Source organism: Acomys russatus, chromosome 9, assembly GCF_903995435.1.
Source record: "Acomys russatus chromosome 9, mAcoRus1.1, whole genome shotgun sequence".
NCBI classification, from domain to species: Eukaryota; Metazoa; Chordata; class Mammalia; order Rodentia; family Muridae; genus Acomys; species Acomys russatus.
The window spans coordinates 24663172-24677344 of NC_067145.1; the positions used below are offsets into that span (position 1 = coordinate 24663172).

Sequence of the window (14173 nt, forward strand, 5' to 3'; positions counted from 1 at the left end):
TTACAGGCCACATCAGTTACAGCGCTTCCCAGCTCAGCTCTTAATCTCAGTATAAGGTTACATCAGGACAGGGTGGATATAGCCCGAGAGTTCCCACATTGAGGGAATGGCACACCATAGCTGAAATAGGCTTCCTAGTAAGGAAGGCAATTTGAACCATTTTCTTGGGAAAAGGGAGGAAGTTACTATTTATGATACAGGAAGGCAGAAAATGTGGTGGAAAACAGGTAGACAAATGCCACTGGAATTCCCAGGCTCATCTATGAGAAGGGTTTTCCTTGGGAGCAAGAGTCTTTTATTTAGAAGTATGTAGAGAAGGGAAGATGTGTACAAAATTTACCAAAGAATAGAGAAAGAACCATCTGAAGGCAGAAGAGGAAATGGTTTCTGGTGTTTAGTCAGAGATGGAAATGCATGCCAACCTCCTTCAGTAGGCGTAGGAGTGCCCCCTCGTCATGAAATACTGAATAGAGTCCTGAAAGGCTCTTGGGGCATAATTGCAACTAGGGTAAATGCTCTGTTTTTCTGAGCAAATTTTAAAAGAAGACTTTCAAAGAATCAAATTATCTTCCAGTGACATCATAGTGACTCAGAAGAGAACTGGTAACATTTGTGGGAATATGAAGGTGTTCAGAACCCAAAAAGGGAAATGCAAGAGATTTCAGTGTCCAAAGGTCAATGTGTGTGCAGAGGAGCCCAGGCTGATCCACACTGACAAGAGAAGTGAATCAGCTGGACTTGACATAAGATGCTGAAACTAACAAACAGAGACATCATAATTGTGACACAAGTGTATTCCTCCATGCTAATGAAAAGCCCAGCTGAATGTCTCCCCAAAAAGCTATTGGGATTTTTATTTATCAGGGTCTGGGATAAAATACTCTGGACAGAACTAATGAACTCTTGAACAATGCAGAAGGAAAGATTATCTAACTTGAGTACAACAGCAGAAAACAAATAAAATGAAACACAAAGAAAATTTAAATAAACAATTTGTGAATTGAGGGTCAGTTCCAAGTAACATATTGTATTCTCACTGAAGGAAAGCATGCAGTGAAGAACATTTGTAAAGATAATGATTATTTTTTACATATGATGGATACTAACAATTCACAAATCCAAGCAGTTCAGTGAATTCCGAGTTAGAATTTTGTCAAGTGAACATTGCCAAGATTAACATAATCAGTGAAGGAGAAAGTTATCTTGAAGGCAAAGAGGAAAAAAAAAACACCTTATCTATAATGCTATAAAGTTAAGGCAAATGTAGACTTTTATAAAATTTTGGTTAGAAGCTGTGTAAACAGACATTATGGGAAAATGCCTTTTAAATGAGATTTTTTTTTCTTGACATCTGAATAATATTTCTTCAGGAACATTTCAGAAACATGTACTACATTTTGTTTGTCTGTTTGTCCATTGTGGGACATTTAGGTTGTTTCCATTTACTAGTTACGTGAATATAGTAGCAGTGAACATGAATGAGCAGTTATTTGTGTAGTACGATGTTAAATTCTCTGGGCAGATGCCAAGGGTGGTCTAGGTCATCCCTGGACATAAATATAAATGAGTCATACTAAATGTACTTAGCAGATTTTACACACACACACACACACACACACACACACACACACACACACACACACACACAAGAATACTTTTAAAAAGTCAATAGTTACAGAGTCAGCGTTCATGAATGGAGTTGGAAAGGAGAAAGACGAGTGGGTATGGATGTAAATATAGTTCCCATGTATAAAATTCTTAGAAAGATAAACTTTAAATTTAAAATAATTAGTGCAAAATTAAGATGCATTCAAGTCTTACAGATTTTCATGTATTCTCCCTCCTAAAAATTTACTCTGTAAAAATTATTCGGGATGTTTTTTCATAAAGAAGAATGCTATGTCTATTCAGAGGGGTTCAGAGTCCTGCAGATTCTTCCTACCTCTTCACAGGGCTGTTTTCAAATGAATGTGTGCCGCTGTGCAGTCTTCTCACATCCATGCTCTCCCATGATTCCTGAACAATGACTGTCTCCTGTCACTCCCAACCATGATGCTCTTCCCCCATCACTCCCGACATTTGGCAGTCGCTTTTTGCACTTAACTAGTGACTATCCGTGGTCGCTCCTGGCCACTGACTGTTTCCGTTGCTCTCAACCAAGATACTGTTTCCCGTGGTTCTGACAGTTGAGTGCCTTCCATCCCTTGTGACAACTCCCTGTTTCCTATCACATCTGCGTGTTGACTATCTCCTGTCAGTCATGACTACTGATTGTCTCCCATCTCCCTGACCATTCACTGTCTTCCATTGTCCCTGGCTGTTTGATTGGCATGAAGAAAGCGCACAATGGGAGCAGGGCAAGCAAGCCTTGTGTCCTAAATGTGCGTCACTTGAACTGTAGGTAAATGGCTGCGCTGTGTTCTCATGATAGTCTGCAGGGAAAATGAAAGGCAGAAATTTAAACACAAATCATAGGTTTACATCTGGCTGGGAAGAACCCTGCGTGGTCTGGAAGTTCGCTGTTTTAAAAGCTGTGCGCGATACAGGTGTAAGACTGGGTTTCTTGTCCTGTAGACAGATTTAAGATACAATATTATGTAAGTTCTGGAGATAAGAAATGGGCTATTTCTGTGAGGAGTAACTTCCAAAGAAATAGATCCTTAGAGAGGAGGCCAGGCTGTAGATCTGAAATTCACCCAAGAGTAATCTTCGTGTTCAGTTTCTCCCAGAACTAGTTAGTGCCTTTTAGATACGATGAAGGAAAGACTAGACTTGACCAACATTGCTCCTCTGATAAGAAGGGGCTTTCTCATTGCCGAGTGTTTCATACTTTAGTCCTCCAAATAATGTCAACATTTAAGCAAATTCCACTTTGACGGGCAATATCTATTTTAATAAAACTAAAGAAACTATCACAACCTGTGGTATAAAAACCTCATTTACAAGTGTCTCAAGGTGGCTAATAAGATAGTTGACTGTTCTGGAAAGCAAACCCACTAAATTTTGAGAGGTTTTTACTTCTCTAAAAAATATACCTCTATCCTACTTTTAGGTTGCAATAATGTTTTCCTTTTCTCATCCCCAAAACATAACTATGCAGGTAAATTAATGTCTGAAAAAGTTAAATATGAAATTGTAAAATAATAACTTAGCATTTTCTTACATACATGACTTCTTATAATTTTACTTGCTAAAGAACACGGTGAAAATGTTAACTAAGTGACAGAAGTGCTTTAGCTAGGTATCTCACTTAATTCTCACTTCCAACTTACAAAATGAGTATTTTATCCCATTTTAAAGATGATTAAACAGGTAATAAATAACTTATATCAGGGTCTTGGGACCCTGCCTAATTTCAAGCCCTTGCCTTTTTCTACAGCAATGCCCTCTGTTTCTGGAAGTTGACACCTTAGAACACTTTACTTTCACTACCTGTTATCCTGTCATCTTGGTTCTAAATGTTGCATTTCACTTAGATGCTACCATTCATCTTTTTGGTGTGTTTCTTTCAGGAATTACAGTTTGAAAGGCTGACCCGAGAGCTGGAGGCTGAACGCCAGATCGTGGCTAGCCAGCTGGAGCGATGCAAGCTTGGCTCGGAGGCAGGCAGCATGAGCAGCATCAGGTACACGCTCCATGCGCCCTGGCTTTGCTCTACACTGAGCGGCCGCTGAACATAGTGGGCTTTGCTTCCTTTTGAATCTAGCCTGGCAATTGGGACACTCAGTGGGATGTGGGAAAGAAATTGTAAGTGACGGGAATTAAGATTTAAGCTGTTCATAAGGTGTCCAGAACAGCCTGATTTGTACTTGAAACTTGTCTTAACAAAATTAGTATGAATGCAAAGTTTGCATAATTTTACACAAAAGGAGGCTTTGCTGTAGTCAAATTGTTGGGAATCAGAAGATGCCAAATCACAAATGATACAGAACTGCATGTTACGAAGAGGAACACTTTGATAGAATCCAAATTGTTTGCGAATGTGTAATTACTGTTAAAAATTACTCCTCCAGTAACAACTGCCTATGGAAGAATATTATTAATTCATGGCTGAAAGTGGTCAATTATTTAGTGGCATTTATTATCTTTTTCAACATTTTTATAGTCATTTGATTATAAAATAAATTGTCCTCATTTGGACCGTATATAAGGTTTAACTTTCCATTCTGAGTTATAGTGTGTTTCTCTACCGTCTGTTTGATGCCATATTTTGGGTACTCAACATCTGCAGGAGGATTCCTTGTCCGAGGAAACATTACCACCATGGCAAATGGATTCCAGCTTCTGTCTAACTGAATGCAAGAGCAGTTTGTTTGTTAATCATTAATAGACTGAGGCAGGGAGGCTGTAGCGAGGCTTTCTCTCTTCCATACCATGTACTAAGGACCAACGCTTCTTCCACTCACAGGGCTCTGACTCACCTGTGGACTCCCCAGTTGCATTTTTAAATGCACCACTGCTTTCACTGTGCACGTGGGAGAGCCAGAACCATAGCCAGTCATGTGTGGAAATGTGACAGAGATTCTATTCTTTGACTCTTCAGACACTTTCATTCTGAAGGCTACATTAATGTGTTTGGTAATCTCTGTGTTCATCACTCCCAGGTGAGAATTAAGATAGATAGCATCACTAGGCTTCTAATACCATTCTCTTATGATGCTACATGTGACCACAGATAGGAGGTAGACAGAGGTAGAAGTGGGTGCCCCACTGGCCTTCTCCTTTCTCCCTGATGTTTCTAGTCTAGGATAATAGTACTAGTAGATGCGATACCCGCCTTCAGGTGGAGCATCCCTCCTCCATAAAACCTCTCTGAAAAACCTCTCACGCCTTGCCAGGTAGTTCTGCCTGCAGTCTGTCTGACAGTGAGCGTTAAGCATCGTGCAGCCGTGTGTGTAGCTGCTCGCCAGTCTTTCTGTGGTCTCTGGAACTCATCACAGAAATGTCAAAGCATCCAAACTAACCAAGGCAGGAAGAGGAAGGAAAGGACTAGTGTGCCGCATCTGCTTAGATTTTGTACGATTGTTTAAAAGTGAGTCCACAGTGAAGACAAAAATAAGTGCATATTCCTTACCAGGAAAATGGGATAGTGGCGAGGACATCCTAAGGTGGGAGAACTATAGGAGATAGGGAAATAGATGGATCCAGAGTGTCCTAGAAACCTACAAGAAGAACACTATGATGGGCAGATCTGGGCCCAGGGGTTCTGATCAATCTATGGCACCAACCAAGGACAATATGTGCAGTCATCATCAAACCCCTACCCAGACCTAGCCAAGGGACAGAATATTCTCCACAGTTAAGTGGAGACTGGGGACTGACTTTCACACAAACTCTGGTACCCCTTATTTGGCCATGTCCCCTTGATGGGGAGGCCCAATGGCACTCGGAGGAAGGATAGCAGACTACCAAGAAGAAACTTGATACCCTAGCATCAAATTCTAGGGGAGGAGGTCCCCATCAGTCACAGTCGTAGGGAAGGGGGATGGGGTGAAAGCGGGAGGGAGGGAGGAATGGGAGGATGCACGGGATGGGAAAGCAATTGAGATGTAATATGAATGATTTTATTTTTCAATAAAAAATATTTTAAAAATAAAAATAAATAAAATAAAATAAGTGCGTGTTCATCTCACAACGTGGTTGTAGGTATCCGAGGAACTTTGGACTAAAGTTGAGCACCTTCTATGAGGCTAGTAAGTCTGATTCCATAGGTCTATATGTACCACTAAGTTGACATGTTTTGTTTGAATTCTGGTAAGTTCTTCTCAGTCTATTTACTTGCCAGTTCACATTCTCAATTTTGAATGACGTTGTCCCAGTTCCTGTTCCAGAGAACAATCAATTTGGAAAAGTGTAAACTATTACCCCTTCAAGCAGGATGTACACATTTCTCTAAGCAAGAAAACGTGTTTGTTGACTTGATGCCACAAGTCACTTTTGCAGTAATCATTTCTAAAGCATTTTAGATTATATGCTTTACTTCTATAAGAAAATGCAAGAACTGTAGACATATTGTGAAGTTGTTTTTCTGAATTGGTACTTGAAAAAAAGTTTCTCTTTACTTTTTAGGGTAACTTTTGGAGCAAAAGTACACATCACAAAGATTCCTAACTTAATGCTTTTCAGTGAATATATCTCTTTTATAGCATCTCTCTTTTTTTTTTTTTTAGTTCCCTATCCTTATATACATTGTATTTCAATCCTAAAATTATTACAATTATTATTACTACTAATATTTCTTAGTTCTGCCTAAGTTAGGAGGAATATTCCAGAATGATTCTGGGTCTGGTGCATCAAAAATTCTGCTTATGTTTCCAGTCACCTCTTTCTTGTCCAGAAACTGTAAGGGCAGTACATGTTCATCTAATCCTTGGTTTCCCCATTATCAGTGCTCTCTCGTGTGGGCTAGAGTCTAAGACTACTTCGTAGAGCCACCTAGAATCATCTCTGTACAGTAGCAAACATAAAGTAGATTGAAGCTGCTGCCTTCTCAATAATACTGAGTCAAGTGGGTCTTCTCACACAGTAAGTAGGTGTCCGTCCATCCTCTTGTCTCCTCTGGTCCATAGGTAGTTCCTCCAAGGCTGACCTTTAGTGTATACACAGGCAGTGGCCACAACTAGTAACCATCCCATTGGTGATGATCGTGTAGATAGTTTGAGGATATACAGAACTCCTGTTAAATTTCTGCTGTGCGATTGTTTTGGCAGTACCATCAGCCTTACACATATAAATATTTCCCATCCCAGAAAGTATAGAATGTATCTTATGGCAACCTTTCCTTAGATTATGTATTTGTATATAATGTCACCACTCACAGCATATGGCATTTCAGTCAACAGTGAGCCACATTCATGACAGCAATGCCATAGGATTATATATCCTTGTTATGTTATTGTCTCTGTGAAAGTACATATAGTGCTGTTTATACAATGATAAAATTCTATGCACTTCTTAGAGTGTATAAAACTGTGGTTAACAAAAGACTACACACACTCGTCCTGAGTACATTAATGTAGAAGTACATAAACTATTATACATGTAGTATATAATCATAATATATGAAAAATACCTGACATTTTCAAATAAGAACATGTATTCTCACTGTTCATTTCAGTTAGATTTTGTAAAAATGTTTGCTAAGATAATTACATGAAGGTTAGGTCTAGTTGGATTATTAAATGCAGACTTGTGTAAGTTCTAGGTTTATAAAATTTCCTAGTCTGAAGATGATAATAGCTTAAAAATTATAATAATAGTAATAATTTTAAAATTATTAAAGATAGCACTTGCTGAGCAATTCCATAGGGCAGACATAACACTATATGGTTCACACAAATCATGCAACGTGCCCTAATTATCCTATGAGTTAAGCTTTAATTTTTCATTTTGTAGATAAAGAGATTGAAAACATTTTCTCAGATACAAAATGTGTATACTGATTATTGAACCCTGGTATCTTTATTCCCAAACACAAATGCTATGACACAGTATCTTCTGGTGTCTCGAGCCATTTTGTAAAGAACTTTATCCATTCTGTCCATTTTCATTTCCAGAGCACAAACACTCTTTAACTGACTTTCTGCATTTTTCTATCCATCTGCCAAAATGACAATGATTATCTTGAGATTATTCATCTGAATATATTTCTGGGATTTATTCTTCTACAAGTGAGATTAAGGTGTGGCTAATGTAATTATTATTAACTATATAGAGAGACCATTCAGTATTCTCCTGTGAAGTTCTGGTACTTTCGTATACTCTCCATGATCATTTAATAATCTACTAAGATTTATGTTTATAAAACTAGTTACTATGTGATATACATTGTTTTACAATTGACAATAATCTTTCCTAAGAATTTTGTGTAGGTTATTGAAAAGTTTAACAACTTAACCCTCACAGTTACTGGACAGATTCATGTGAATAATGTACCTAAACCTTTCTATAATTTTTGAAGCCAAGCTTCTTTCCAAAATGTCGTTTAGAAATCTATTATGTATTCTACATCTAAAAATAATCAATTCACAAAATCTTATTCACAGATATTTTACATAAACAGATGGTAGAGGGTAACTATAATGAATTTTGAAATTTAACATTTTCATTGGGAAGGAATTGAAATCTGTAAACGTTTAATTAGCCTAGAAGATTTGTGTGTGTGTGTGTGTGTGTGTGTGTGTGTGTGTGTGTGTGTGTTTCTATCTTTGTAACATTTTCCCCCAGACATGTCAAATGATGAGTTTTTAGTTGCATAAATTATATTTAAATTTCACCATTGTTGGCTGCGGATATGACTCAGTGGCAGCAGCACTTGCCTAGCCTGCATGAGACCCTCAATTCAATATCCAGAACCCAGTACAAACAAACTGAGCTCAGGACCACTGTACTTCTAGGTATTGACTGGTTTTGCCTGGAAATACATTTTCAATGTCTTTGAATTTCAGTTTCCTAGATGCAGAAGTGTGACAATGCTTTTCTTCATTTTTACAGTAATAAAAGGAAGAACACACATAAGTAAGGACCCTCATGGGTGATCACTAGGAAATCATGTATGATTTTTCTTTCTCAACAAACATACAGACAACCCTTTAATTTCACTCTCTGGCTTAATTATTAAGGAACACAGATTATACAAACCAAACTTCCTTTCATTCTGAACAAAAATATGTCAGGTAATACAGTATTTGTGTCCACAGTCTAGACTAAACACTCAGAAAATGACAAGGCACAATGGAAGAAAGCTCACACGGGGCATCTTACAAAGAACCAATTTTGTTTAGTTGATTATATGTATTTTTTTTCCTATTTCACTGATATCAGCATAGAGTTTTGTAAGTTCTTCCTCCTGACTCTCTTTGGGTTTTATTTCCAGGTGTTACTTTCAGTTTTTATTTTTATTTAGACACTTAGAGCTGTGAACTTTTCTATGAACTCCCTTTACTGGGTCCCACAGATTTTGTTATATTGTGTTTTCACTTGGTCTTGACTTTTGTCTTGACCCAACTTTCATTTGGTAATGTGATTTAGGTTCCATGAGTTTGTGTGTTTTCTACCATTTCTATGCTAGTTGATACTTAGCTTTTATTCATGGAGGTCAGATAGGATACAAGGTATTATTTCAGTTTTCTTATATCTGTTGAGGCTTGCTTTGTTTCCAAAGATGTGGTTAATGTGGAAGAAAGCACTGTGGGCTTCTGAGAAAACATGTATTTCTTAGTATTTCTATGGAATTATTTGTAGATGTCTAGTAGGTCCATTTGAATTAAAATATAACTTAACTCCAGATTTTCTGTTTATTATTTTATTGGATGAACTGTCTTTGGATGAGAGTGGAGTATTAAAGTCACCCACACATGGTGTGTGGTTCAATATGTTATTTTGGCCGTAGTATTATTTCTTTTATGAACTTGGGAACACTTGTGTTTTGTGCATAAATATAATAGTTATTTTAATGATAATATAGTGTCCTTGCATATCTTTTCTGATTAGTTTTGGTTTGCACTCCCATATGTAGGATAGTTAAATAGTTCCTCCTGCTTGCTTCTTGGGCTCATTTGCTTAGGATGCCTTTTTCTATCCTTCTACCATAAGGTCATGCCTCTCAGTGATGGTGAAGTGTGTTTCCTGGAGACAGAAGAAAGAAGAATCCTGTTTTCTAATCGAATCTGTTTCTTTTTATTGGAGAACTGATCACATTAATACTGAGAGTTATTATTGAGCCATACTTATTAATTCTTATTATTTTGTTGTTATGGTGTGTTGTTATTGGTTTTTGTTTGCTTGTTTACACTTCTTCTGGGTAAATATCTGTGAGTATTATTCCTCATATCCTCTTTGGTATAGTTAACCTTCTCTTTAGGCTCAAGTTGTTATGCCATGGGTGCCAGATATTTGTTTGTATTTAGGATCAATGGGTGTTCCCTCAACTGTACCTCACAAAGTCAACTGCTCCTGTGTTTGTTTCAGCTTTCCCTCTCAAGGTCTTTGTCTTGTTCATGCTGTCCATTGCAGTCAGCAAGTGAATAGTTTTCTTGCTTTTTTTGCATATGTGAGTCTGTGGGCGCACTCCTGCACAGGGGCACGTGTGCATGGAGATACTGGAGTTCCATGCTGGCTGTCTTTCTCCATTGTGTTTCCTCTGATTTCTGAGACATTATCTCTCACTGAACCTGAAGGTCATACATTAGGCTAGAGAGGCTGGTAACCAAGCCTTGGGGATCTGATAGTACACCTGTTTCTGGAGATAGGCCGTAGACGTTAAGCAGAAGTACTCAGTGTGGCCAAAGGTTTCAGTGTTACACAGAAGTTTCTGGGAATTCCTTTTAGTCAAAATGATATAGGAAAGGAATGGAAAGCAATTGTTTATTTATTTAAAACATTTTTACGACATTCCATGCTCTGGACCAATACCACAATGCTTAACTTCTACTAGAGGCTTTGCCATTTCAAACAAAGACTCCTTGATTTGTTTTACTACCATCGTGTGTGAATGTATTCTAATTCTCTTTTATCCAGGAGAAACTATACGAGTGTTAAATATAAGAGACTGCTGTGTTAGCAGCAGGCAGCGAAGATGTTGCCTAATTTGTTGACAGTGCAGCGGTATTCATAAGCCCCAGTCTTCACAAACATCTGCTTGTTTAGTGCCTGAAAAACTGAGGAGGTTTAAAAACTGCCTCACATTGTTGCTTAGTCTTATGCACTTATTTCAGAATGTAGCTCTCAGCAGGATTTTATTGAAAAGATCTGTCCAAGGAATTGACTGCCAACTTTTCTCAAAATTTAACAATTAACCTTCTTTCCCTAACGTGTGAATGATTGTGTCCACCTGTTGAGAACTCATTGTCATTTTAACACGCCTCATGTATGGTAAATAATTAAATTGTGTCTTTAGAGACTCACATGTTGCCTGTTAAATCACGAATGTCTAAAACATGCTTAGATTCCAGTTCAGGAGTTCCTGTAGGGTGAGGGTGAAGACTATGGAGTTGACACTTGTGAGTTCCAGATCCGAGTGTCACCTTTACATATTGCTAACTTCATAAGGCCCTTTTAAATGACCCCATAGCACTTGAATTTGGAGACTGCTCACCTTCAAGGTTTGTTACAAGGATTACTTGTGGAAACAAGGAGAATTATAGTCTTTGGCACTCAAAAAGGATTTGATACATATGGGCTGGTTTTAAAGTATTACTTAATTTGTCCAGTATGAAGGTGTTTGTGTCACATGCAGAAGAAAGGAAATGGCCTGATTTATTCATTTATTCTCTCTCTCTCTCTCTCTCTCTCTCTCTCTCTCTCTCTCTCTCTCTCTCTCTCTCTCCCTCCCTCTCTCCATTTCTCTCTCCTCTCTCTCCCTCCCTTCCTCCCTCCCTCCCTGCTTTCCTCCTTGTCTCCCTCCTTCCATCCCTCCCTCCCTCCTGCCTCTCTCTGTTTCTGTCTCTGTCTAAAGATAAAGTATTCTAACTGTTGCCATTTCTGTCCGGAAAAAAGTATGATAAAGTTATATATGTGATAGGTGTGTGATATATTGAAATATCATACTGTTTTGGGTGATACCTTTACTATGAAATTTGTAGTTACTCTCCCACTGATTGTTGCTCAATGCTAGTGAATTCTTGGGTTGATGTTGAGCTATTTATAAGGTGCATTTAATTCTCGGCAACCTGGCACCAAGAAAGATTTTTACCAATGAGAGATTAGCATGGGAATAGACAAAAATCATATCATCTCTTAAACCTCAGAATTGTTAGTGTTCCTTGAATACTGTGGAATGTTTGAAGAGTTATGGAAACTAAAGGAATTGTGTCAAACTTGCATTTAAAAAAAGAACTCCACCTGTTGTTATATTGGTATGGCACAGAAGGTAAGTACCAAAGGCAGAAAGAATGAGCACAGGTTCTGATATCCTCTAGTAGGAAGAGGAAGAATAAGGACAATCAAATATCCATCCATCTATTCACTCAATAAACATGAGTTTTGGGCATTACTATATGCCCCACACTATAAGATACTGGAAAACAGCTGTATATAAGAAGGGAAATTTGCCTTCCCTCATGGTAAGCTACAGGCTTACTGAACTGCACCAGAAGGCTGTTGTTCACTGACAGATTCCTGAAAGGAAAGAGTAGGGGATCAGAAAATTAGGAAAATAGGAAAACTGGGGGCAGGAGGTCTTGCACAGGCTATACATTATGCCAACCACGTTTATTAAGAATCCCAGCATCTTATGTATGTTTTTAGGGGGTAGTTAGACAGAGTGTACAGAAAGTTATTATGTGATGGCATGGAGTCAGCAGCAAGCTATTCAATACAAGGGGAGCAGGATATCTCCCAAACTGTGCGGGAGACCATGTGCTCAGCACCCTTGGGATTGTAAATCCAATCTCTACAGGGGAACTTTCAAGATACCCTGAACTGAACCTTAACTCCTTCAAGCTCCTGGCCCAACCCCCAGATTAAGCCCTGCAGGGGCTGCCCCTGCACAAGAACACAGGACTGCTTCTCTCTGTCCTTTCATGGGGGCCTCTGGGAAAGCTTTGGTTGGCCTGGCCCTCAATGTTTATTGCTGCTTTAAGGATGATACTTCATTTAGCAAAGATGTGACAACATCTTTCCTGGGTAAGAATAGTCCTCTCAAACGCCCACAGCACAGTGTCTGTTGAGGTAAGCATTGTGTACTTATAGACTAATCTTTCCCAAAAGAACACACAGAAATGATCAAAAATCCAAGTAAGGAAATTAAACTAGTTTCTTTCTTTCAGAACGGGGCCATAAAGTATGGTTTAACTTTTTAAAATTTTTTATTATATTTCTTTTTTAACATATACATTTATATTATTACACATGACTAAAATAAACTGCATACAGCAGGAAGAACCATGAGACAATAAGGAATCATATAAATGTTACATTCATAGTGATTTGGCTATTTGTTTCTGGCAAATTTGAAGTAAACATGTTTCTTACCTTGTTGGGTCTAAATTTCTGAATGGAGATTAATATCTATCCTATCTCATCTCTATTAACTTAAAACATCTATCTTGATCTAAAAACACCTTAACCCTTAACCTAGTAAGCTTAATTGACAGACTAAACTATATTGTCTTCAAACCCATCAGAGACTTGAAAAGGGATAAAACTTAAATACTTGAGTGAACCCAGAGTTCAGGCTAGCAGCTTCCAAAATGAAAAAAATGACTGAGAGAGTTTACTGCGCTTTAACTTTAACTTTGAACATGTCAAGTGTTTATTAGCTTGACTAACGAACTAGCATTCCAGAAGGAAGAAGTTAATCCCAAACTTGTTTTCTGTGCAACTCTTTGAGCCAGAACAGAAGAATCATAAACTAAAGAGAAAGCAGAGCTCCAAAGAATACAGGAATGGTTTTAAGGAAATAATGAAAACTGAAGAAAGAGAATCTTAAGTAAAGAGAAGAGGAACTGTTGGTGGTAATGTCGTGGGATTGGATTTCCAATTTTTCACACAAGATTTAACTGGCTTCATTCCATGGAGAATTTTTTCATTATAAGTCAGGAAAGTATGAAGCAAGTGAATCTCTGAGATGCTAATTAGATCCAATGATATTTTCAAGGAAATTAACTCTCATGTAGTAGACTAAATTATATACTGTTTTTTCTAAATGTTATCATCTATTATAGGGCTGTAGTTTAATGTAAAAAGAATATATTTGAATTATAATATATAAATATAATTTTCAGAAGCAAATACTATTTTAAGATAGTAGCATGCACAGTTTGAATAAATAATATTTGTAAGTTCATGATTTTAAGAAAATGTCTCAGTTCTGCTGGACAATAGCTACTGATGACTCCTTATTATCTCTCTATTATCTCCCTCAGATGATAGGTCAGACTAATACATTTCTAAATTTCCGATTTATTCATTTCCTTCAATTCTTTATATTTTCTCACACAAATTCATTAAATATATAAAATGTTTCATTTTCAGGTTTTTGAATTTTACATGTATGTTATACTTTTTTTTTTTTTTTTCAAACTGCTTTTGGAAAAACCTAATTTCTGCTTTGGGGGATCATTGTATTGGTGACTGTGCCTTTAGTGCATGCATTTTCTTAGTTTATACCTTCTACTCCATCATATGACTATATCCTAGAGAATTTGTTATGTATGTAGAATATTCTCTAAAT

General features: G+C 37.6%; 1 protein-coding gene across 4 annotated transcripts in view; it reads left to right on the forward strand.

Annotated features, from left to right (window-relative positions):
- Ctnnd2 (catenin delta 2) overlaps positions 1–14173 on the forward strand; it is an 843915-nt gene that overhangs the window by 293574 nt on the left and 536168 nt on the right. For all 4 annotated transcript variants that reach the window (XM_051151017.1, XM_051151020.1, XM_051151018.1 and 1 more), the window contains one exon: positions 3513–3625. In XM_051151017.1, coding sequence (XP_051006974.1) covers positions 3513–3625 — 113 coding nt within the window. The remainder of the gene's footprint in view (positions 1–3512; positions 3626–14173) is intronic.